General features: G+C 37.9%; 1 protein-coding gene across 1 annotated transcript in view; it reads left to right on the top strand.

The window, feature by feature from the left end:
* Positions 1 to 24555, top strand: part of TTC33 (tetratricopeptide repeat domain 33) — a 51260-nt gene extending 26705 nt beyond the window's left edge. Inside the window, exons 3-4 of the mRNA XM_082784182.1 lie at positions 12343 to 12474; positions 21724 to 24555. Of these exons, the coding sequence (XP_082640308.1) occupies positions 12343 to 12474; positions 21724 to 22074 (483 nt within the window). The 3' untranslated portion in view covers positions 22075 to 24555. The remainder of the gene's footprint in view (positions 1 to 12342; positions 12475 to 21723) is intronic.
* The last annotated feature ends 2287 nt before the right edge of the window (positions 24556 to 26842 follow it).

Here is a 26842-nt window from a genome sequence, read left to right as displayed (position 1 = left end):
GTTATGACATCAGCTTGTAATTTAAGTGTGTCTCCTTGTGTAGTTTAGATGGCAAAAGTGCCAAGATTTGTTGTTTTGTTTGGATCAGGAAGCTTTTGTCTCCATCTTTTTGCCAAGGTACAAAAGTACTTTTTTCCCCCAAATTAAATAAAGATGCTGTTCTAAAAACATGTTTTTAATTTGAATTGAGAATGAGAACAAGAAAATGTATGGCTTCTGCTTTTTTATCACATTATTTTTTGGTGTTTAATACCTGTTTAAGCTGCTTGATTCAGTTGCTAAAAGCTTTTGTCCATCTTCATCACATTTTTTCTACTTTTTAATTATTATTATTATTTTTAAGAATATAATGGTTATGCTATGTCAGAGTTGAGATGAATGGAAACAGAAAACACTTGCCAAGCTGCTGAACATGCTACCTGTGTTTTGATGTTTTTGTTTGTAGGGCGTCGTAGCTTAGCAGGCTAGAGGGAAGATGAAAAGCAGCGATGTTGTATTTTTGCACTTTTACAGGGACTGCTTCAACAGGAATGGACAGGAACCATCTCCTCACATCAACGATTTAGGTTTCTTTTTTTGAAACATAAGAAACTTCTCTTCTTACTAATGTGCCACAATATAAACACATTTGTATCCTCTGTGAGAGAGCCTTTTGTTGCTTCAGAAGAAACAGTGGGAGTTATTTCTTCTTCATTCATGTTTTCTGAAATGCTTAACTAATAGTTTAAACCATAAATTAATTGCGTATGATGTTGTCACTTCATGTATGTAACTACAAAAGTCAGAGGACAGGTAAATAAATTGAGATGAAGGGAAAAGACTGAAACTTACATGTGGAAGAAAGGCTCTTTAAAAAAACAATCTTCCATCTGTTTTACAGATTAGAAAGGGAAAAAAAAAAGTACTCTTAGGGAAATAGCTACCCAAAATATGGGGGAGAAAGACTTTGTCTATAGCTGGGAGAAGAAAAAGAGAAAGGAAAAATACCACATCAATTAATGTACTATACCAGTGTTGGAAAGCATGGTATATTTTTTAGTTTTAAAATTGTTACTGCTGCTGCAATTTGATTCTGGTATAGAGATAACAAAACCGAAAACACAAGATGTGGTAACTGCTACTTTTTTTTTTCTGGATGTTATCACAACTTCTCTCATGTTGTCAGTGAACTGAAAAAAGTTAGATTCTCTAAAATAATAAATTGAGTATTGTTGGATTACTTTATCAGCATATATGTATATATGGGGTGAAAATCTTGGGTGGTGTGGGTGGGAAGATTCAAAAATTTTATCAGTCCTACAGATTTTTTGGCTATAAATAAAAACTTAACTCTTGTTTGAGTAAAACAGACCACATAGTAGGATATCTTGATATCGCTGGTATCTTGATAAGATACCTTAAGAAGAGATGATTCGAGTGCTTTATTGCTGGCTCCTTTATGCAGAATGTTTTTGCTGTAGCATTTATTTTGCAATTTGTTTCTTCTGTGTCTTACTCAAGAGTATTCTGTTGAAAAAAGCAGTGGAAATAACGGGAGTACAGGGAATTGTTAGCTTACCAAGGTCTGGACTAGGGTGTGGAGTGACCTGTGCAAACAGGTGCTTACTACATCATCATTCAATTGGTACTCCAGATGCAATACCTAATACTGACGTGTGGTTGCATGCTTGGCACTCCCAATCCTTCTATATTTCATCTAAATGACCAAGGTATATAGAACCATAGAATCGTACAATATCCCAAGTTGGAAGGGATCCACAGCGATCATGGAGTCCAACTCCTGGCTTCACACAGGTCTACCCAAAAATTCAGACCACGTGTCTGAGAGCATAGTCCAAGCTCTTCTTAAACTCCAACGGGCTTGGTGCCGTGACCATGTCCCTCATGAGCCTGTTCCAGTGTGCGACCACCCTCTGGGTGCAGAACCTCTTACTGATATCCATCCTGAACCTCGCCTGTTGCAGCTTCACTCCATTCCCTTGGGTCCTATCACTGGTGACTAAAGAGAATAGATTGGCGCCAGCCTCTCCGCTCCCCTTCATGAGGAAGCTGTGGGCCATGATGAGGTCTCCCCTCAGCCTTCTCTTTTCCAGACTGAGGAATATGTAAGTGACTTGGAGGAAGAGGATACTTTGCTTTCCTGCTTACCAGGAAGGGCTCAGAAGCCAGCTGTGTGACTGTAATTTGGCTTGTAAAACTTTTTTGCCTGTCATAATACTGTTGGAGAGGAAAAAACCTGAAAGAATGAGGGAATTCAGGCTTTCACTTCCAGCTCATCTTCGTGTAGAAGGGAGCACAGCTGGACAGTTGCACTGTTTCCCTTTGGTTTCACTTTTTGTTATTACATAATATATTCTCATTCATGGTGTAACAGAAGATAAATTTATGTGCAAAATAGTGTACATTTATAAAATTATTTCTTAAATCTTTTTAACAAAACCTCTTTTTTAATCTTGTAAATTGGCAGTAGTTCTTTAGTACATGCAAATAACTATTACAGATGTTGTTTGCGGTATGACTTACGCTTACTGGAAGCTGATTAGTATAATGTGTAATCTGATACCTTTCTACTTTTGAAGGCACTAATATGAGCTGTAAAAGTCCACTTTTTGCCAAAATAGGAATATGTTAAGTCATTCCAAAAATACTGTGGTTCATATTTAAATGATACCGTCTTATGGCTGAGTATGTAACTCCAATCCATCACACCAGCACAAATACTGAAGCTATTACTGTGTAGCTAAATGAGGAAGTTTAGGTAGCTCCAGATTTGGAAGAAAGCTGTACACCAATTTCAGCAAGGGCTTGACCAGTATTGGGACCATGAAAACCTGCCTGTCTTGATGCAAGTCATGTACTAGAGGTAGTGATTCATGCTAAGAATGACTTTGCACTATATGCAAAGATTCTTTATGGTCTATACTGATTTTCTGTCCGTGAAGAAAAGTCTCCCTGTGAGTCATGCTTTTTGAGAATTAACATAGGATGGGACGTTTTTAATGGGTCTGAATATCTGCGTATCCTGTTAGGTTTATGAAGATTATCTTGAGTTGGGTTATATAGCAGCTCCCCAGTTCATCAGCATTTGCTTTCTCGGCAGCAAAACAACATCTTAAATAACCTGTTTAATATGCAGCTCAGAAAAATACACTAATGACACAATAGGAATCTGTAAATATTTATGGAAAGACTTAAAGATCCCTATTTTAACTGATGTGGGACAAATGTCTTTCCTAATTTCTGAAGAACGGAAATAGCATTTAAAGTTTTCAATTGTCAATGACAGTTCCATTAAGAGTGTTTCCAGAAAATCATATGGGAGCTGTGGAATTGCTCAACTGTATTTTGGTTCAAAACCCATAAAAGTAGATGAGTTTGTTTCCATCGCTCTCAGCTACCCTTTGATCCCTTTAAAAACAGATGATTATGGTGTGTTGAGAGGTTAGGGGTGCACATATTGTTCTCCTTTTCATGCAAGATGTTTCAATTTATATAGCTTATATTCCCTTACCAGCTTAAATTGTTTCCCTGTTGCAAGAACACTGAGTATCCAGTAAATGTTTATGCAAGCAGTTCAGTTCTGTATTATTACAATTATTTATTGTTTTGGCAAAACTAACACCCATTGTATTAATTCTGGTATTAGATACTTGGTATCATACTCAAAGGAGTGCATAAAGCCCACCTACATTAATGTAGTCTCTTAGACTGCTTGAAATTCATTGAGGCCTAAGCTTTTAAACATTCATTGCATTATTTCACTGCTGCTTTGAATTACAAAGATGGAGGAGCATGCATGAAGGAGATGTGTCAATTAGGGTCTGAACTTTTGTACAGCAGACTAGCCAGGACTCTCTTCTTGGGGCAAGAGAGGTGTCAAAGAGCAATGGTACATATAATGAATTTACTTGGGATTCAGGCACGATTCCTGAGAATTCACCTGGCTAGTGTTACTCATGCAGTGATATTTGTACCACAGAGATCTCAGATAACAAATTCTGGAACGCCCTGTGCAACTATGACAGCATTCCTGCAGTTCTTCTGGGATCTGCATAATAGTTTAACGTTGATGGACTTCACATGAATTCCTCTATATTTGGGGGACAGGATCAATCTATTTGTTTTGCCATGCCTTAACATATTCTTAGCATGTCAGGTTTAAAGTAACGTATTTCAAAGTAAATGTAAAATAGCTTATTTAAAGGAATCCTAAAGTGCACATGCAATAGGATATAGATATGTATTGAAATGTGTGAATACAAATGCAAACATACAAAAACGGTTATCATAGAATCATGGAATGGGTTGGTTTGGAAGGGACCTCTAATATCAGATAATTCCCACTCTCTGCCATGGACAGGGAAACCTCTCACTAGATCAGGTTGCTCAAAGCCCCCATCCTGGCCTTGAACACTTGGGATGGGGCATACACAGCTCTTCTGGGCAACCTGTTCCAGTTCCTCACCATCCTTTTTTTTTACCAAAGAACTTTTTTACTAATGTCTAATTTAAATCTCCCCTCTGTTAGTTTAAAGCCATTCCCCCTTGTCCTGTCACTGTACCCCGTGACAAAGAGTCCTCCTCAGCTTTCTTGTAGGCCTCCTTTAGGTACTGGAAGGCTGTGATGAGGTCTCCCTGGAGCCTTCTCTTCTCCAGACTGAACAACCCCAACTCCCTCAGCCTGTCTTTGTAGGAGAGGTGCCTTCAGCCTTCTGATCATCTGGACTCTGGATTCACTCCAACAACCCCACGTCCTTCTTGTGCTGGGGGGGGCTCATGAGCTGGGTGCAGGACTGCAGGTAGGGTCTAACGAGTGCAGAGTGGAGGTGGAAAATCACCTCCCTTGCCCTGCTGGCCACGTTGCTTTTCATGCAGCCCAGGTTACATTTGGCTTTCCGGGCTGCAAGCATGCATTGCCAGCTCAAGTTATGTAAATTTAATAAGCTTTTTGGCTGTTTATCAGCTGTCTGAGGATCTAGTTTCTGTACAGCCCTGCATCCTCAATTTGCATTCATTGAACAGGATCAGGATTTCAACTGCATATCTCTCTTTGTATGCCAAACCCATATTGATATTTAAATTGTTCCACCCTTGTTCTTAAGGATTAAGAAATTCAGAGCTCAGTGAAGAAATAATTTCAACTTCCCTCTTTCCCTCTTTGTGCTTAAGAAATTATAAAGTTTCTGAGAAATGGCCAGATTTCATAATCAGTAGTTTAAGTTAACAAATCAGCTAATAATTGCTGATTTATATATAGTTGGTCACATATATGGTCATTAGCAATGATATGTTTGTTACGGAATTATAAATTTAGCTTAATACAAGCTCTGCATTACCGACAATCAGTTGGAACCAGACACGGTGGTAAAAGATCAATTTATGGTGATGACTGCTGCCAACCTGTTCATGAGGGATACCATGGCAAAATAAATAAAGAAAATGAGAGAGGAATGTGGTTATTATTATCTTTTTTCCCCAGGCCCACTAGAATCCCTCTGCTGGAACAGGCCTTTGGCTAATGTGGCTATTATAGTCACTAAACTGTGTAGGTACGAACCAGTCTGAACTGAATTTAATGTACTCTTCCAAAAGGCAGTCTTATACTCCTATTTTCTCATGACAGATAGAAACTTTGCTACTAACTGCTGAGATAAATCGATTTAAAAATAGCATTGTACATTTCTGTGAATAGAAAAAAAAGTCTAGAAATTTACTAAGTAAAACAAATATTACTTCTAAGCAAAATAGCATGTCATGCTTACAGTGCAAAATGCTGTACCTGTGTAAGTTGAAGAGGAGATTCACTGTGAGGGTTGGGGCAGAGCATCTGCCGACTCTGAAGTTCTTGTGCTGTCCTTGAACTGTATTTGGCCTCTGTGGAACTGGATGAACTTCAGAATATGAACTGCTGAATTCTTCATGTATTCTTTGTCAATATTACAGATGTATGCATTATATTGACTATATAGTTGTGTTCAAAATATTTTTAGTTGTTCTTGATTTGTGTTGATTGAGATTAACCAGTTTGTGATGTACTGTAATTATATAATGTACTGGTGTTACTTCCACAGTGCAAGCTACTAAGCAAATAAATATTTTAGTGTTCTAGATAGGTTGATTTATTTAATCTGCAAAGATATGAACTTCAGAGATACCTATCAATGAAGGATATGAAACCGTCAGTGTCCAAAGGAGGTCTATGAAGATGGCAAAGGGTCTAGAGGGGAAGACATATGAGGAGCAGCTGAGGTCCCTTGGTTTGCTCAGCCCCGAGCAGAGCAGGCTGAGGGGAGGCCTCATGGCGGCCTGCAGCTCCCTCACGAGGGGAGCGGAGGGGCAGGCGCTGAGCTCTGCTCTCTGGGGACAGCGACAGGACCCGAGGGAACGGCATGGAGCTGGGACAGGGGAGGGTCAGGCTGGGGCTTAGGGAAAGGCTCTGCACCCACAGGGTGGTCGGGCACTGGGACAGGCTCCCCAGGGCAGTCAGTGGTCATGGCACTGAGACTGCTGGAGTTCAAGAAGCCTTTGGACAATGCTCTCAGACATAGGGTCTGGTTTCTGGTTTGTGCTGTGTGGATCTAGGAGTAGGACTCAATGATCCTTGTGGGTCCCTTCCAACTCAGGATATTCTGTGGTTCTATGATTCCTAAGATCTCTATTACCTAGTGGGAGGGTGGAGGTGCTGTGTGTAGCAGAGGAGAGAGATTCTTTGCAGAAGTGTCCACCAAAATAGTAAAAGGCAATGCTTACCAATGACAGCAACATAAATTCCAATTTTACGTGAGGAAGAAAAAAAAACACTTTTCAGTGAAAATGATTATTCTTTCTGAAGATTTCGGAAGAAACTGGAATTATTTAGTTTATTTGATGTTGAACAACCAGATTGAAGTTAACAGTCTTTGTTTGAGGAGGTTGGACTATATGACCTCCAGAGGTTCCTACTAACCTAACTGAGTTTGTAATTCTCTTCTTTGATCACAATGTAAGCAAGTATAAATGGTAGGGAGTTTCATTTTATTTTTTTATACTGGGATGTAGTAAAAAGAGTTTACCAAGAAAACTTTGAAAATTACAGAAAGGTCCATAACAAAAGGTTTTGTTGTATGGTACAACAGATGTTGCTTCGTGGCATGGGTAAATGTGAACTGGTTACAGGTAGGAAGAATTTTATTCATGACTAGTTCAAAATTGGTTTCTGGGTGGAAGAAGGAATTGGGTCATTTTCACTGGACTTGGAATGTGTCTATATATAGTGATTCAGCTTCAAGCCATTGATCTCATCTAAAGTGAGGACTCATTCGGATTCATAACACTTCCAAAATATTGTGGGTAGCACAGGACAGGTCATGCTACTGCCTGGATTTTTTCACTTGGTCAGTCTCCTGATGACTGTTGCAATATTTGATTTTTTTTTTTTCCTTCACAAAGTTCTCCACTCTCACTTTTTATTTATTTATTTATTTATTTTTTAAGCTAGACCTATTAAACAAAGTCACCATAGTGACATAGATGTTCTTTGTTTCAATGCATGTGATAATTGTATGTCTGTGTTGGAATAAAATAACCTCAGAGAAGCCACCTACTGAACAGCTTTATAAGAAATATATTAAAAATGACTAGATGGAAGTATGTCCATAGGAAAGAGAGAGCTTTTTCTGTTTTGTAAGATTTTGTTTTCTTCTCTAATTGATTAGCTTTAACAATGTTTTCTAATGAATTGCATTCACTGTAACTGGAAAATAAAATTTGCAATGAGGTTACTTAACTGTGAGGCTTGAGTGCCATCTTGTTAATGAAATTTGCAAAAGAAGTTTCATGCAAGAAATTAGTAACAGAAAAGGAACAGAATCTTAGTGTCAGCTCCTAAAAGGGACATTCATAAATAGGCACATATCTTGATCCTTACTTTACAGGGAGGTGATTCTGGCAAAACAGCCCTTTTCCCTCATAGCTTGCTTGAAAAAAAAGACCTGTTTTGCTGATAAGATTGTCTCTTTGTGGAGGTTTTTCCAAGAATAATTATGACAAGTAAAAGCTTGATATTTTTGTCCTTTCAAATTACAAGGTTATATCAGTGCATTTTTCTGAGAGATATGTAGTTTCTCTGAAGCATCATGCTATTTATCCGGTTATTGAAAAATACCCTAATGCAACTGAACTAGTGGGTTTTTTTTTGTTGTTTTGTTTTGGTTTTTTGAAGGTAAGTCCATTTTAAAGAAATGCTGGGTGACTAGTCTAATTATTTCTAGTAGTTTACGACCAATAAAATAATGCTTGCTTGTTACTGTTTAGACTCATAATCTGAGCATTTGCTAGAAGTGACTAGCAGAGAATAGCAGAGAGTGACAACTATTAATCTCTGTCCAAAAAAAAAAATTCTACCAAAAATACATGAACATAGTTGTCAATATAAATTGAACCAAAAGAGATCACACAAAGCAGCTGATGAAGTAATGTAATTGTATGTGTGTCTGGATTCATGCTGATTATAGCTTGTGGTTTAGAGTCAATTGTACTGTAGTCCGAAAAAGATTAAGAAAAGGTCAAGAGCTTTGTTGTACTAAGTACCATAGAGCTCCCGAAAAGATACGTTCTGCACATGGAGGAGTTCCTTCTGAAAGGAATTCAACCAAATCAAAGAGCATGGTTATTTCAGAGAGAGCATTTGGGGGTAGGTTACCTCACCCAGTTTTCTTCAGAATAATTCTGGCAATACAGTTAAATATCCAAGTCTAAACAAACGTACAATTACAACAAATGACTGTAACAATGAGAAGATACAATACAGCAAAGTGGCTGCAAGTATTCTAATAAATACAGGTGTAGGGACTGCTACTGGTTGACAGATTCCTGTTTTGGTCACATATCTGAAGGAAAAAGTAATAGATCAGCTCAAGTATTTCAAGCATCTGCGTTGAGATGAAAGAAGACCTGGAGACATCTTTCTGAGAAACAGAAAACTAGACCATTATGTTCATGCCATGTTTGATCAAGTAAAAATAACGTATTCAAAACCAGATAAATGAACCAAAAAACATAAATTCTTAAAATGAGGATAAAATCAATTTGTGTACAGTTGGAACTGAGCTCAAGACTTTGAACAAGACACTCATTCATTGTGTCTTATTTTTTTTTTTAAAACAGATGAACAGTGGTTCATTATAGTGCGATATATAGGGATCAAGGAAACCAACAATGAAGAGAATAGAATCAAAACAATGTGAAAGGACTTAAGAGAGAGAAAAAGAACCTTCATAGACTCATAGAATGGCTCGAGTTGGAAAGGACCTTAAAGATCACCCAGTTCCACCACCCCTGCCATAGGCAGAGACGCCACCCACTAGATCAGGTTGCCCAGAGCCTCTTCCAACCTGGACTTCAACACCTCCAGGGATGGGGCAGCCACAAGTTCTCTGGGCAACCTGTTGCAGTGCCTCACTACCCTTTGAAGAGTTTCCTTCTAACTTCTAATCTAAACCTCCCGCCTTTTAGTTTAAAACTGTTCCCCCTTGTCCTGTCATTATCTGACCAAAGAGTCGCTCTCTGTCGTTTTTGTAAGTGCCATTTAAGTACTAAAAAAAAAGGAGGTCTCCCAAAAACCTTCTCTTCTTCTGAACAGCCCCAGATCTCTCAGCCTTTCTGAAAGTGCTCCAGCCCTCCAAGCATCTTTGTGGCCTTCTTCTGGACCTGCTCTTACAGCCCCACATCCCTCTTGTGCTGGGGGCCCCAGCCCAGGACGCAGCACTCCACGTGGGGCCTCACCAGGGCAGAGCAGAGGGGCACAATCCCCTCCCTCCACCTGCTGCCCACCCCTCTGTTGGTGCAGCCCAGGACGCAGTTGGCCTTCTGGGCTGCAGGCACACACTGCTGGCTCATGTCAAGCTTTTTGTCTATCAGAGCCCACAAGTCCTTCTCTGCAGGGCTGCTCTCAATGGGTTCTTCTCCCAGTCTGTGCTCATGTCTGGGGTTGCCCCGACCCAGGTGCAGCACCTTGCACTTGGACTTGTTGAACCTCATTCAGTTCATGTGGGTCCACTTCTCCAGCTTGTCCAGGTCCCTCTGGATGGCATCCCTTCCTTCTGTTGAATCACTGCACCACTCAGCTTGGTGTCATCTGCAAACTTGGTGGGGGTGCACTCGATCCCACTGTCTGTGTCATTGATAAAGATACTGAAAAGCACCAGTCCCAAGACAGACCCTGAGGGACAAGGCTCATGACCAGCCCCCACCTGGATATAGAACCACTGACCACAACACTCTGGGTACAACTATCAAGCCAATTCCTTATCCATTGGTTCACCCTTCAAATCCATATCTTTCCAATGTCAAGATTAGGATGTCATGTGGGACCATGTCAAAGGCCTTACAGAAGTCCAGGTAGATGACATTGGTTGGTCTTCCCTTGTCAACTGATGCAGTCACTCCATCGCAGAAGGCCACCAGATGAGTCAGGCACAATTTGCCCGTGGTGAAGCCATGCTGGCTGTCCCAGATCACCTCCTTTTCTTGCATGTGCCTTAACATTGCCTCCAGGAGGATTCGTTCCATGATCTTGCCAGGCACAGAGATGAGAATTTATTTATATTTATATTTGTAATGATGTTTTGGAGTAGTTGCAGTAGAAAGTACTTGTAAAAAGTACTGAATAGTCTGAGATGCATAAAATCGTTCAAGTAATGTTATACTTAGATTTGTTTTCTATTATGAGAATAAATACATTAAGAGATGAATGTAAAAGCTAGTTGAGGGGTACAAAATTGTTTAATCTTGGTAGGATGTACACCTCTCCTCAGGTAACAGTTTGACTCAATTCATGGATCTGCTGCAGACAGGAGAAGCTGCACACAAAAAATCAGTTGAACTGAAAGTTTCAGAAAAAATAAATAATATTCATTACAAACTTTGCTGAGAAAGTACAGTTGTTGGGAACTATTAAGAGAAAAAAGGGAGAAATGCCAGTGACATGACATACAGCTATGGAGTGTGTTTAAAGATTTTTAGGTACTTTAAATTCCAGTGTGCAGTCTGTTAAATCAAGTTAAAGCAAAACCATGCAATTACTCTCCAGAAAAATATAATCTTACTAAAATATCAGAGGTATGGATCCAAAGGCTTTATTGGAAGCTTTGTTTATCGTGTTTCTTGTGTGCAGGGTTATTTTCTGAAGTAAAGCTCTCTTAGTCTTCTACTCCAGTTACCCTCATACTGCACGAGTACTTTGTGAATTAAAGTTAATTGATTAATTAAATCAAGATAATTGCATTTGAATCTTCCTTTATGCTACGCTCATATTTGTCTGTTCAATATATCATGGGGCTGTAAGATTAAATAACTGCGTTTTACTCTTTAGCAGCAGTGAGAATGTGCTCTGATATTATTTGTCATGCTTCTGGGTTGACCAGTTGGGAAGAAAGTGGTTGCCCACACATGAGTCGTACTTGTGTGGTTCATATTTTCATCATACTGTTGGAATGCAGTTCTCATTTGTTTCTTACACTGTTATCTATCACCATAGCATGCGGGTGTCTGAAATCATGATCTCAGAGTGATGCAGGTCTTCAGGTAACATGCCAGTCTCATGGAGGTCTTGGAAAAATAAAGCAAGCTTTGAGACATGATATGTGCTGTTAGCTATGATTTATAGGCTTAGTTATGGAGATTCAGTGCAAGGGACAGGATGCTTTGGTAACAGGCTCACACTAACCTGTAGTGTTTGTTGAGTAAATGAGATTTCCAGATTCAGAAAACCACCATTTAACAGTTTTTATGTAGATTACTTCCTATCCAAGTAAAGCATTCTGCAATAGCAAAGCCTTCTCTCCACATAAAATAATCATTTTTACAGTTGTTTCCATGCTGAATTACAAGGGTTATTGCTGTAGTTGTATCACATGCGCTGTAACTGTGTTGGGTAGATTTTGGTTCTCTATTAAAAAAAACACACGGGCATTTTGCAACAGCACTTGCTTATGTATTGTGATTAATTCTCAGTGTGTTTCTGCTCTAGTGTAATATCACAGTTCTGTTATTCTTTTACAGAATGTGGGATTTGTAGGCGGGAGGGAGAGACATGGATGCCTTCAGAAGCAATTCATCTACTTCTAGGAGAGTTGCGTAAATTGTTCAGATGGATCATCCTGTAGCACTCCTGTTTCTCTCTGTGAGCTATGGAGCGACACTGGGTGACTCTTAGATTAGGCAGCTGTCTTGTAAACTATAAAAACCTGGGTGAGACAAACCTGTCCTTATTACTGAAACAAGGCTGGTTCCTTGTGTAATCCTGGAAAATTTAATTCCATTTTCAGTTTGTTTATTCTTATTCCTCTTATTTTTCTGCCATAGGTCCTGATGTCATTACATGAAATGTTTCCAGCAGTGCATGCAGCAGAAATGGCTGTTCAGAGAAACCCACATTCCTGGGATGCCTGGCAGACTTTGGGACGTGCCCAGCTTGGATTAGGAGAGATAGCACTGGTAGGAAAATCGACAACATCAATATGCTAAAATTATAAACTGCATCCTCTGATTTGTGCATGAGAGAATGAAAGTACAGAAATATCCAAGGTAGCTCAGTATCTTTAAATAACCTGAAAATAGGCAAGGAAGAAGGTTCTTGCTATTAATTGTCAGTACGTCCTCTACTTGGTTGTTTTTCACAAGTGCTTTCTTTGTGGTTATGTCACTGCGCTTGTGCAAGACTTGTCAAGCTGAAAGCCTTTTGTGTAACATGCTGTGTTTGAGCAATGGCTTTATGTAACAATATGTTGACATAACTGCACATACTACATTCTGGGTGCTGTACCGCTACAGTGCTTTAAAGCTGAAGGTCCTGTGAAGTCCCAGGTGATAATTCAGCCTCAGTTTTATACATGGCTGTTAATAGACATCCAGCATCGTTTTTGTTTTTCCTGTCTCCTACTTTCCAGCTTCAGGTGCAGCAAATCACGTATGCACCTACATGCTTCCCTGTGGCTTCTTGACTCCAATTGATGGGTGAAGTTGATTCTCTTGCTAAAAAGAGAGTAAAAAGGCTGGGGTGTGCTGCAGTAGCTCAAGTGCATCTTTTCTCTAGCTTCAGCTGTACTGTCCCATCGTACTGTCTTGGCCACATTGTGACCAGATGACTCATCCCCCACATCAAATCACCCACTGTTTACAGGTTATAATGGAATAATTTTCTGCGTGTTAAAGTGTGGAAACATAGTGAGTGAACTTCTAAATTCAGATACATTCAGAAAAGTCCATTTGAAAAATAACTCATCACTAACTCTTAGATTAAAAAAAAGAAAAAAAGATACTGTCTTGATTTTAGTTCTAATACAAAGTAGCTTTATGTTGGTTTGGTAGAAATAAATAATTTTGTCAGAGTATTTCTGGAAAGGTGCAATGTTAGGGCTGAAAAATTTTCAGGAATAAAAAAAATGTTTTTTTTTTTTTTTTGAGTGAGGCTAACAAATCATGCGTAAACATTTTTTTTTTATTATAGTGGTACTAAATAAAATAAAATAAAGCAGTCCCAAAATGTGAGAATAACATAAGGCAAAAGCAGAGCTTTGCAGATGTGTGTGTAGTGTGCTCCTTTATATTGTCACACTATGATAAAATGAAATATTTAGTATAAATCCATACATATCTGCATCACCTCAAATAACTGGTGACATTTTGTTGCTTTTGTGTTGTAGAAGGTAAGGGCAGATGGTCTGTCATGTCTGGATCAACGACCTATAAATCCTTCTTTTTTCCTTAAGTGCTTCAAATTGTCTCTGTAAATTATGTCTGAGATTTTAAATACATTTAAATACATTATAAATCCTTTTTTTTTTCCCTTAAGTGACTGAAATTGTCACTGTAAATTATGTCTGAGATTTTAAATACATTAGTCTCAGGAAATTCCAAGTTATTTCCTGCAAGGTAACTGATGCTTCTTATTCTATAAAAAATGCTACAATCACAGTAATGAAAATTATAGGTACTGATTTACCCTTATTAGTTATACCACCAGGTCTGCTCACCAGGTCCTATAAGCTTCATCTGCATTAAATAGGCACATCGTGCCAACAGAAGTGGGTATCTCAAGTTAATTGTGCTGGGGACTTATCCACAGAGTGTTCATTTTGTTGTAATTCAGACTAGCTCTGTTTGGAGCTTCAGGTGCTCTCGGAGTACATCATCGAGTTTAATCACAAAGGAATCTAGTTTATGTTGTCTGAGACTACTCCACAATGCAAGCCAAATCCTTTTAAGTGGAACAGTCAGAGATTTGCATCAAAGCACATTATGGATCTGAAACAAAACACTTCTGTAGGTGCACCTGTAGTTATGTTTTGTTGACCTTACTGCCTGAGAGAGACAGGTGGCATTACCACCAGGTAGGTTGTGCCCTCTGAATGCTTTTGTCTCTTTGTTTTCCAAGGAGGGATCCCAGGGGAGGGTAAGCTCCCTTCCATTGGCTTCTCCAGTGCTCTGACATGGGATGTTTCTACTTTGCTTTTCTGTGTGTTTAAGACATATTGATTTGTCTTCTGATGAAGGTGTTCTCATACAGAAAAGTGCTTTGGGAGGTATAATGCTCACTATTTTCAAATGAATGAATTTTTAAGGAATCCTAAAAGATTCCTTAAGGAGTTTTAAAAGACTGGAGAAGTCTTAACAGGTTAAATGATTTTTCAGCTAATGAACCTGTGGAGGCTTCTTGAACTAGTGATCTGCTGTAATTATCTTCTTCCCATTAGCTTTTCATGATTTTCTCATCTTCCACCGCATTATATTTTTTACAAAGAAAACCTAATAAAACATAAACGTCATCAGTTTTAGTAATGTTTGAGATTTGGGAATTATTGCTCTTCTCCAGTGCAGCTTTACTGTTTCATCATTTGAGTTCTCTTCCCCCACCTCCTAACCTTCAATGTGTTTCTTTGCTACCCACATCCTGCCAAATGTTCTGTCGTAAACATTTTAATTACTTCACAACAAATGATGCACTTTTCTTAGGAAAAACAATTTATTGTATTTTGATCTTGTTTCCCCTGTCTAAAATAAGGCTTCCAAACAAATCTAATCTCTAATAATGTGCCACACAAGATATTCATTTATTTCAAATGAAAAGAAGGATTTTTTTTTGTCAAACTGGTGAAAAGAAACAGAATGAGATAAATTAGCCCCGTTTTCATTAACTTACAAGAAATATTTTGTTCTTTTTTCTGAATTTAGTAAGTACGGTAAATCAATAGTGACAAATGCAAACAAGCAGAACTTAATTTCTGCAACTCAAGTAAGATGTAGTAATTTCTTAAATTCTAGAAACCAGTTTGTAAAAGCACACTTACGAGTAAACTGCAACATGAATATAGAAACTGCAGAAATGTATAATCAAGCTTGCAATATTTCTCTAATTGTAAATGTTTGCTTCTAAAAGGGAGTTTTACTGTATTGGTGATAACAGTCTAAACAGTAGCAATTTCTTCATATCTTCATTAGAACAATTCTTCCCATTAGAGAAAGTGAGACCCATGCTTTCATTTGAAAAAAAAAAAAAAAAAAAAAGAAGAACAAAAATCCACCAAACAAATGACAAAAAACAACAAAGGCAGCATTAAGGAATGACCAGCTAAAAGCAGCTGAGCCTCCCACCTTGGAGATATTCAGAAGCTATCTGGACATGGTCTGCAGCAACCAGTTCTGGGTGTCCCTGCTTGAGCAGGATGTTGGACCTGGTGACTCCCAAGGTCACTGCCAGCTGCAACCATTCTGTGACATAAGTTTACCCCATTGTGAGCTGAGCCCTCGTTTTCAAAGCTAGGATATTCAGGATTGTGAAGATGTGTAAATATGAACCAGCTGTGGATGCTTGCTGCTTGATGTTTAGAAGAATGCAGCTTGCTGTGTTACTACTAAGTAGGTGGTTGTGTAAGAGTGAGACTGCATTCTGTAAAAGAAATCAGCTCTTGACAATATGAATCTTCAAATCAGACTTTTCCTTTAATTTTTCCTGAAATAAATAGTGTTGAGGTCTTTATGTGTAGTGATAGCAGTTATTCAAAGAGGAATTATTATATTTTTATTGGAATCTGTTTGGGAATCAAAAGAAACATTAACAGAACATGATGGCATTTATGTGTAGCCTTCATAACTGATGGTTGGTCTTCCACTGAAATGCAAAAAAAGCCTGTACTTCAGATTGTGTTCCTGCCACACTGAGGGAATAAACAACTCAGATTTTATTTTTATAGACTTACATGGGATTAAAATATTTAATTGCACTGCTCTGATGATCTTCCTTCTAAGCCCAACATAATGTGTGGATGATTTTTGTAGTCAACTATTTATGCACATTGATGGAATATTTAACTTTATTATACTAATATAGTCAGCACTTGCTATTCTTATGTGCATAAATGAAAATAAAATGATCCAATTAAATTTTAAAAATAGTTATTTGGTTTATAATTTTGGCTTAGAAATTCTTGTCACTCCATTTGAAGTGTGAAACAAAAGCTCTGTTATTTATTTATATATATATATATTTATAAAGTGCCTATCACTGTATTGATAAACACTCTTTGAAACCACTCTGATGACAGGGGTAAGAACAGGAGTTGGCCTGGTACTGCCTTCCTTATCAAGACTTGATAAAAGACATTGATTTAAAATAAAAAATCACAGGGCTTGTTTTTGTCCTGCTGACTCCATCCTAAACTACATGCCAGACACTTACACATTCTAGCACATAGTATCTGGGAGGTATTAAAGTAAAATTTGAGAGAAAATAAAATGCTTAGTCAAATAAAAAGAGTTAAATTCTTTTCAGCAGCTTTGAACGGTCCGAGTCAGGAATAGATACTGCTTAGTAATGGAAGGTTCCCAACAGGTCCTATACCTGTTATGTAGTCCCCAGCTCCTATAGTGTATTTATTTATTTTTATTTATTTTATTTTATTTTTATTTTTTATTTTTATTTATTTATTTTTTTACACTGTTGGAAGTCATAAATATATTTTAGTATACCATCAAATATATGTATAATTTTAATGCATGAAAATGTCATCTACTCAGAGATTATTTTTATTTTCAGGAAGTAAAGCAGAAGAGCAAGGAAATTTCCATAAGCTTAAGTGTTCTTTCAACAGATCTATTCTAGCAGATTTATAGGCATTCTTTAGAACATGTTCACGTAACAATTTTATCCATATAATTTGGTAATAGAGAAGTCAAATATTCTGAGTTCTATTGATGAGATAGTATTTTATTCTCTTGATCAACCTGGATTATGCTTATGTATGCAGTAGAGCATACTGTACAGATCTCTAAGGCAGAGCCAGCCTAAAACAATTACTTGTACAGAGCTTGCTGCAGTGTCTTCTGAGGATACTCACTGAGGGATAATAAGGCAGAGAGGCAGAGAGGTGATAAGGATTGTGAAGAAAGAAGGCCAGGAAGAAATGAGTTTCCCCAGTGTATGGAGAACGCTGAGGTACTCAATGATTTTTTTGCCTCAGCCTTCACAAGCGAGAGCTCCAGCCTTTTAGCCCAAGCTCGAGAAAGAAAAGGCAGGGACCGTGAGAATGAAGAGATGACCATGAGATCATGTCTGAGACCAGTGAAGGAACCTAAAGGTGTTCGGATGTCCATGGGACCTGATGAGATGCATCCACGGTCCTGAACTAACTAGTAAATATAGATGCTAAGCCACTACCTGTCATACTGGAGAAGTCGTGGCAGTCCAGTAAAGTTCCCACTAGCTGGAAGAGGGGAAACATAACCCCCACTTTTAAAGGAAAAAAGGAAAACCTAGGGAACTACAGGCCAGTCAGTCTTTCCTCTGTGCCCAGGAGCAGATCCTTCTGGAAACTGTGCAAAGGCACATGGAAAATAAGGAGGTGATTGGTGACAGCCAAAGAAAGTAGAAGAGGACAGACATGCCTGAGCCACTGTCAGATGCAGAGTGAACATGCACACTGAAGAGAAGCTTGAAGTGGACACTGTGACTGACAAACTTTCTGTAACTCAAGTCTGTATAGAGACATGGGCTCAGGGCCGAAGAAACTGAGGAAAAATTTTCTACTAGTTGCCAGAGGCCACTGTGTACTTGCTGTATTCTTGTGGCTCCAGGGTCACGCATGTCAGGCTCACGTCCTGTGGCCTTTTGTGTCAGCCCTCAGATGCTGTGGCCCAGGGTGGATGTATGCTGAGTCACCCCTGGGGATGATGCATCCTAATCCACTCCGTATGAACACTCTGCAGTGGAGAAGTTCAGCGTGGGAGAACTAAAGTGCTGTTGCCTCAGACGTCTGGCAAATGAGAACGACTTTTACAGGTGTATAGCGTGGCCAATTTCCAGTGTGTTTAATGCAAAAATCTTCCACATCTGGAAAATTTCCTACTGTATTTCATGTCATTTCTCCACATGAAAACACTGTACCTTCTGAATAAAGTGGATTTATAAACTTAAGAACGGCAAAACCTAAGGTGTTCATCTCATTCTTGAATACAGAAGAATTATTTTTGTTGGAAAGAAATTTTCAGTGAAAAAATGTCTATTGGAAAGAAGAAATAATCAGAACAGAAATCTTGTACGGGACATTTTAGCCTATTTTAAATTAAAATAAAAGCATTTGCTATACAGATTATGTCATAAAAAATAATTAAACTAGAGTGAAATTATCTGGAAGAATTTGACTCCTTTGGGTTTAAAGAAGAGAAATATAAAGAGGAATTTGGACAGTGTCTTCAAATATACTAAAGGTTTCTGCAAAAATGAGTTACGTTAACTGTGAATAGTACAAGAAATAACAGGCTTAAATTGCAATAAAATATGTTGGAAAAAAATCCTTCTGTAAGGATCATCAAAAATGGAAAAAGATTACTTACAGATGTATATTCATCTCCACTGTTGGACAACTTTTAAAATAGGTCAGCTAGACTCCTGTCAGATGTAACATAAAAACCTAGTCTAAGCCCTGGGGACATGTGTGAACTGCATAATCTTTTAAGATTATGCTTTCTTACTTTTTTTAAAGGGGAACGGTCACTGTGTAGCAGCAATTACTAGGTCCATGTGATATAAAAGCATGTTACTAATAACTGTAGTCAGATCAAAACTGCATTTTACATTTAAAGACTCTGCATACCAGCAAGAGAGATTCTGCTCATGAGATGAATAACAGGATGATTGTTTGCAGTAGAAAACCCAATAGTATGACAAAATGGCAAATATTTAAAAACGACGAATTCTTCGGATTCTTAACTCAGCAAGCTAGAACGTCATGCAGTAGATTTTATAGCACTCTTCTTCAAAGAACCAAAACAAATGCATGAACCTCTACTGAGTTAAAATCACGGCATCCTTAGATGCAAGGTCTCTGAGACCACAGCTGCCCATTAAATTGAAACCAAAAAAATCAAGTTTATGTAGCACCATCACATTTTCCCATAAGGCCATAATTTGAGTAAGAGATTTACATCTCCATCGGCAGGAGATTTGAAAGTAGCACTTCCTGAATTGACCCAAGTGAATGAGTGAATGACTTCAGTACAAGATTAAAGTAAGATACATCCCAGTTTGCTTTCAGCAGCTGTTTGTCATGATTAAAGTTATAAACAAGATGAGAAATAGGAATATAAATCACTTTTGTACATTTTATCTGGCATATTCTAGACGGATGGATAGATTAACTGCCACCTGTGGCAGTTTGGGATATACTTATGGATTTTTGTCTTCCTGTTATTTTCAGTTCTTTTGTCTTAATAGAAATTGATGACTGTAGAAGCAATTACAATGGCAACATGAGATTTTATGTAAATAACAATTTAGCATTTTTCAGTATTGTGTTGTAGCTTTAAAAGTAATCTCTCTGATCTTTTGCACCACTTCAAATCTATATTACTTATAGCAATGTCATATGCAAATTTTTTTTTCTAATAGATTTACTAAAAGGATTGTTTTGTGTTGTATCATACAATTATTAAGGCAGCTTCTCAGCCTATTAAATGTAGCTGTACATTGATCTGTATTTGATTACTGTGTTTAATGTTGCTTAATGTGCATGAACATAACTATATAGAAAGGTTTTAATTAAAGGGCTTCTTTCATGGAAGGTTTAAAGGCAGATGGTGTTTGTTTATATTTTGTGTTTAACATAAATTAAAAAAAAAAAAAAGAAAAAAAAAAAGAAAAGAGCATCTAGTGTTTACATGTAGCTCATCTATCCCTGGAAATTAAAGGAAGCAAAGTTGAACAAAGTGACACTGTTCTGCAAGAATAAACTGTACTCCTCCTGTTTAAAGTCCAGCGTGCTCCTACACTTCAGATCTGGCTGTGGACCAATAGTAAAGTATTCCTTTTTCCTGGAACTGAAAGGCTGCCTATTATAACAGCAATAATGCTGATAGCATAATCAACATTACTTAAAATCTGCTTTGTATCTCTCGTCTGTTGCTTCTGAGTTTACGTCATACAGAGTTGTATATTACTTTGTGCCAGAAGAAGGATGAATTGGCAGTTCCTGTTAATGGAGATGAAAAGCAGTGATTTTTCAAATTTATTTGCATCCTTTGAGTATTTATAAATTATGAAAGAATACATCATTTGATGATAGTTCATGTCTTTAAAGTCTTTATATGTGAGCTGCTGGAACTTTTCCCAAATACTATTCGGCAGTATTATCACTGATCTGCTACCCTGTGGGAAGGCTTCTGTGCATCGTCATGCAAGACTTTCATCATTCAGGTGGCTACTATCATAACTGACCATAAAATAGTAAATGTGAACTAGTTATGTTCCTGTGTGTACATACCTGTAAATCATAGTAGATAAAGTTAGTCTTGACCTTTCCATTGTTAATATAATTATAAATCCAATACAGTTTTAATTTTTGTTCTGGCATTTTTCCAATGTTCTAGCAATTTCTTCTTATTGCTGATTATCACTTCTACTGGATTAGACAGATTTTTTATATGTCTCTGTTGGATATTTGTATTTACCAAATTTCTCGCAATTGAGCTTAAAGAAAAGAGAAAAAATGTCAACTATGCTTAATTAATTTTATTAATATTACATGGTTTATAAGATTAGAGGATTTCTTTCTTAGAGCAGCTCTCCAAATTGGAAGTTCATTTGTGTACTTTTGCCTGATTCAGCAAGTGTGTTTGCAACCAGTTTGCTTAGTTGACCTGGTACAGAGACTCCTTATCATGAGGGTAGGATTACTGTAGTAGTAGGTCTGCATGTGAAATGACTACGTGCTAATTTAAAAGGAGCGATGTTAGCGATGCTTCAAATCCCAGTCATTCCTTTTCTGTATTTGTTTAAACCACATCTCTTTACACTTGCCTTCCCATATATCTGATGCCAGGAGAAAAGTGGGATAGAAAGCCATCAAAACAAAAATGATTTGGCATTTACCCTTTTAATTGCAGTATTATTTTTGACATGTGAACTCTTATTTGTTGTGCCTTTGTTGCCAGGTACCTGATCTGTTCCTGCATTCATTGTGCTTTCAGACAGTTGCATGCAGAGTTATCTGGGGGTAATGCTATTACTGAACTTTGAGTTCAGGGAGGATGTTCCACTAAAGACAGATTGGAGTGAAATTATTTTTGTCTTTGCTTGAACAATGTGCTCTTTTTTTTTTTTTTTTTTTTTCTTTTTTTTCTGTCAGTTTCTGTGGTGAAATGTGTAGGCATTAAAGTTGCCAATCTGTGTTTTTTTCTCTCTTCTGTTTGTAGGCAATTCGGAGTTTTCAGGTATCCTTACACATCTTTCCCATGAACCCCGAAGTATGGAAGGAGGACCTTTCGTGGGCAAGAAAACTATATGAACAGCAGAAGGCAACAAAGACTGAGGCAGTGCAAGCACTGGCCAAAGGAAGAGAGATGGCACAAGCATCAATCCCAGACTATGACTTTGAAAGTGATGAAATTGTGGCGGTATGTGCTGCCATTGCAGAGAAGGAGAAAGCTCTTTCAGCAGCTAAAACTGTAGTGATTGTGTCTGCTTCAGGCACAGTAGAAACTGTTACTGAGAAGGAGAATTGCACTACAACTCCTGATGAAACCCTTTTTATCAGAGCCCGATAGGGCCACCCTTACGTCTTGTCAGTACTGTTTCAAGAACTAGTGTTATTTATTGCATTAGGTGTCTTTTGGTTTTTAAGCAGCCGGGGAGGCTGCAAAATAAAAGGATTGAAATTATTTTTCTTTTGTAAAGTGAAAAAACAATAATCTGAGTTGTACTTCAATCCATATTTTTGGGGAAAAAAGCCAAGACCTGATTTTGAAAATCTCATGAACAAATGCAATGTTAAAATGCTTAACTACATTCTAGCAACTACATTCATCTTACTGTATTTCATGGATTTACAGGTTAATGTCTATGTTTTCTGAGAAATTAATGAGCTCTTATGTAAAATGCAAAGGAAAAGAGATTTTAAGCAAAACATATTTCAATCCTTAATCATTGGCATTATTTATCCTAGAGCTAGTGTGAGCTGTTCTGTTATCAGGAGTCTTTATTTTCATCAAGATTAATTTTTCTATGATGAAGTTTTCTGTGAAGCAGAGAGAGATTTTCATTTTGTGAGTGTTGGTGTGTGATAGCCCTGGGATCTGTTCTGTAGTCAGCACAATCAGTAGAAACTTTCATGTTGCCTTCACAGGTGAATGGTTAAATACTTTATATATATAAATACTTTCTGATTAGATGAAAGGCCATGCTATACCAAACAAGCACCTGAATGCTTAGTTGTTATTAAACGTTTCACCAGAAGAAAGAACATTCAGTGGAGACTGAAGCTGGCCTTTCCTTATCTTAAGTGCTATACTACAAACACCACTGAAAGTAAAATAGTGGGAGTTGAACATTGTTACGTCTGAAGGCTAGTGTATTACATTTAGCCTTTTTTTTCCTAGTAAGGCTAATCTGATAAGGGAATCAATTTGCTTTTCATAATTCTTGTGAATTTAAAGTGTGTTTTCAGTGAACCAGTTGTTCAGGACAGCATTGTCTAAGTCTCCCTTTTTGTATTCTTTCTGGATTTTAGATGCTGTGGTGGTTATGGGTTTTCATACTGTGAGAGACTTAAAAGACTTGTTTGCGTGGTCTTCATCTCTCTTTAGGGGAAGATGGGTGTTGGTTCCTCACATGGACAGCTAAAAGAAACAAAATCAACCTGTTTCTCGTATGTGCTCTGTGTTAAGACTACTCTCTTTTCATTCTCAGGGGAGACATGACAGAGACGATAGGTTTCTAACTGGACTGGAAAAAAAAACAGTCTACCGAGGAACTCTTAGAAAATTCAGGATTGGGAACATATCATTTCCACTTAATTTTTATAATATTTTGCATGAAAAAAACCCACACATTTCAAATAAGAGGTTTGTAGCCTGGTGAACCTTTTGAAATCTTTGCATTTTTAATACTTGATTTCTATTTTCAAAGTAACACATTTTTAAAGGCAATAACATCCTTTTTCCTCAAGAAGCATAGTGTTTTTTGAAATAGAAGGTGTATTGTAGAAAAATCACTTCTCTCAGAGCATAGTACAGTTGAATATTGTAAATTCTTAAGAGGGCATTTACAGTTGTTGCAGAAATTAATTGTCCTTTTCAAAGACTTAATTGCCATGTTCTTCTTACATGACTAAGCGTTGACTTTTGCAAACATTGAATTTTAGATCAGTGTGCAAGCACGGACACATATAATCTTCACTTTTTAACATCTAATTATCCAAAACAATTACTATTAATTTTATAAAAAGTGTAATACATCACCAACATGTATTTTTATTTGTTCATTCAGTTCTGAAATAGATTCATAAGTGCTTGTTGAATAGGCATTTGATTAGATATGGTTTCATTCAAGTTTAAAGTCACGTTTGTTGAAGAACTTCTTCATCTTGTTTTTTCCTAACAAATAATACAACCTGTTCAGACATAGGAATAGTTAGCGTGAGAAGGATTTTGACAGAGTTCTTCAAAGAAGAGACATTCTCTGTCTAGAAAGGAAATGTACAAGAAGCTGTAAGGTGTTTTCTGTTTCCTGTTTTGAAGGAGCTCTGCTATAATCAAACACATCTTTTCTTTCTTTGCCTTTTGTGCTTGTGTCAGTGTTGTGTATTTACTCACATGGGAAGGACTGCCTCCTTCCTTTCAGAGGTCAGTTTTATCACTGTATCTGATTCCACTGAAATGCTTTGCAAAATTGCTATTGACTTCAGCACTGTTGAGCAAAGTTAAATAGAGGGGTGTGCATCTGTACCATCAGGCTCAACAGTTGTGCTGGGCTTGAAGGGTTGTTGTTGCCATCTCCAGCAGTAAATGTGACTTCCTTTCTGATGATATTAGGTTACGACTTCTAGATATTGTCATGACCGTGACATCTTGAAACAGGGAGCAGAAAAGTTCCTGTGACCTATTCTCAAATTGGAATGAAGTTTGACAATTGGTGATTGCAACATCTGGTTTTTGTTTGTTTGTTTGTTTGTTTTTTTGTACAGCATGACATGTTTTGCATGTATGGGATTTTCTGGATCTGTTTGAATAAAATACTGACTTCTCTGCTGTTTAGTGATGCCTGTTTATTCTTTTGGTTGTAACAAGAATAAGGTTTAACACTGGCCACTTTAGGATGTTACTCATTTAATTAGCTGGCTTCTTCTGTCTCTGCAGAACGTGTTAATTAGTTGTAGCGGAAAACAAAACACAACTGTCTCAAGAAAAATCGTTAATAAAGGGTAGCTGTCAGCTGTTTTGAATCTCTCAGGAGTATCCAAATGAGAGGGATCAAAAGGATAAAGCCTTTGTTATTAAAAATGGAGTGTTTGTGAAGTACACTGCCACTTTGCCAGCAGGGGTTTATTTATTTATTGTTCATCATCATCAGTAGCAGCGATGTGGCTGCACTAGCTCCTCTGTCTTAGTCTTCCATGTGAATTGAATATGAAAATGCTGAATTGTTATGATGTAGTTAAAGAGGAAATCTCAACGGCAACGGTAGTTTAGCTGGGATTCATTCTTGCTTAATTTATTAAACACTGCTAAACATTTATTTTTTCTGTTTGAATCTTTTTATATCCAGTGGAAAGAAATACACAGCCTTAGAGAGCCATTCATATGCCTCTTGCTAGATAAGTATCTTTGAATTAGATGAATCAGCCTCCCAAGGTGCTTAATTATTTCCATTGACTACAAAGGAAGCCTAAGTTGACTGGCAGTTAACTTCAAATGCTGAAATAGAGTAGATGAATACAACCTGTACAGACTGAGATAAACATCTTTGAAAAATTAAACATAGATTATAGTGAGAGAGAACAAATGCTTTCTGACAATACTGGAAGATAAAGTATGGATCAGATAACTGTGACTCGGATTTAATAATATGAGACCGGATTTTAAAAATAGTTATGGAAGGCAAAACAATTTTTTTTCCTCTAGTCTTCTAGTTTCTAAGATTTCTCAGAGTAACTGTTGATGTTTGGAATCAAGATGAGAAAAAGGTAGCATTGAAAACTTATCTGGCTACGTGAGGTCAGTGCTCCCCAGATCCTAAAACCAAGGGGAAGAAGGTAAAAGCTTGTGTTGAAGGTTGGTGCTCTCTTAGCTTATTTCTAGGTCTTAACAACAGCTGTGAAATTGTAGTAAGGTACGTTAGGACTGGGGTTCAGGAAAGCAGAAGCATGTGGTCTTGGCTTATTGTCAGATTGCAGATAAAGCATTTTATTGTAGGTTGGTGTCATGTTAATAATCATGCTCTCAAGTGGATTGGAGTCCTTGCCCTGTGGTATTTCCACAGAGGACAAGTTTAGAAGCCAAGTAAGCTTATGAGCACGGATTACTGCTGGATCCCGACAGATGTGCTGTCCTGGTTTTGAGGGATGGCTTTCTAAGAGCAGCAACTCTAGGAACTCTACAAATTGTAGAGGGTAAATGATCAAGGGGAAAGATTGGAGGTAGGGAATGAATCGAGTATTTGGGTTCAGAAAGAAGGGGGTTTAGACTTGGATTCCAGATCTCATCAAGCTGACAGGTCTAGAACGGGACCTAGCAGTGGAATGGTCTGTTGGTGCTTAGTAGCTTGAAAAGTAAGTAAATCTGCCATAAGTAACACAGATGTGCTGTTGTTTTGCAGCAGAATACGGAGTAAAAAGTTTTGTAGGAGACTTCTTGGTTAGGATGATGGGTGGTACCATTTGGAGATAGTGGATTATGTTGGATTATTATTAGTGTTTTGGCATTGCACCTGTAGCATGGATTTGGGTTAGGTAACGTGTTGTAGGCAGCAGAGATGTACATGTAGAAGCACAGCTACAGGCTTGGGGGAGAGTGGCTCGAAAACTGCAGAAGAAAAGGCCAATTGTAATGCTAACATATTATTGTCAGAGATTGAAACTAATTTTCATAGAAACTCGTCTCCTACAAATACTGAGTTTCCTCTACCTGTGGTGGGTAGATTCTCCACACCATGCCACAGGACAGGGGCTTAAACTGAGTTTGGGATCAGGATTTGGGGAGTGGTACAGGTGTGGGAGGTCTAGCAGAACTCGTGGATGGATGGAAAGGGTTCTGTGAAGTTGTGGCTGGGGGTGTGTGGGCAGAGGCAGGCTGCTGGAAGTGAGGGTGTGAGACTGCTGGTGATAGGACCAACAGGATGGAGTCAGGGAGATACAAAAATTTGGGTTTGTTTTTGAACTGGGAATTAATGCATTTCCTGTGAACACACAGAGGACATGAAAGTGGCTATGTATGTGAAGACAGACTGTATCACAGAGTATGTGGATAATTGTAGGTGAGGAGTGGAAGGAAGCTACTGTGTATGAAGCAGGGTTCCAAAGCTGATCAGGACTCTCAG

Source organism: Aythya marila, assembly GCF_965140915.1.
Source record: "Aythya marila genome assembly, chromosome: Z".
NCBI lineage: Eukaryota > Metazoa > Chordata > Aves > Anseriformes > Anatidae > Aythya > Aythya marila.
Note: the sequence above shows the minus strand (reverse complement) of the source record. Positions and strands in the feature narration are given on the sequence as shown.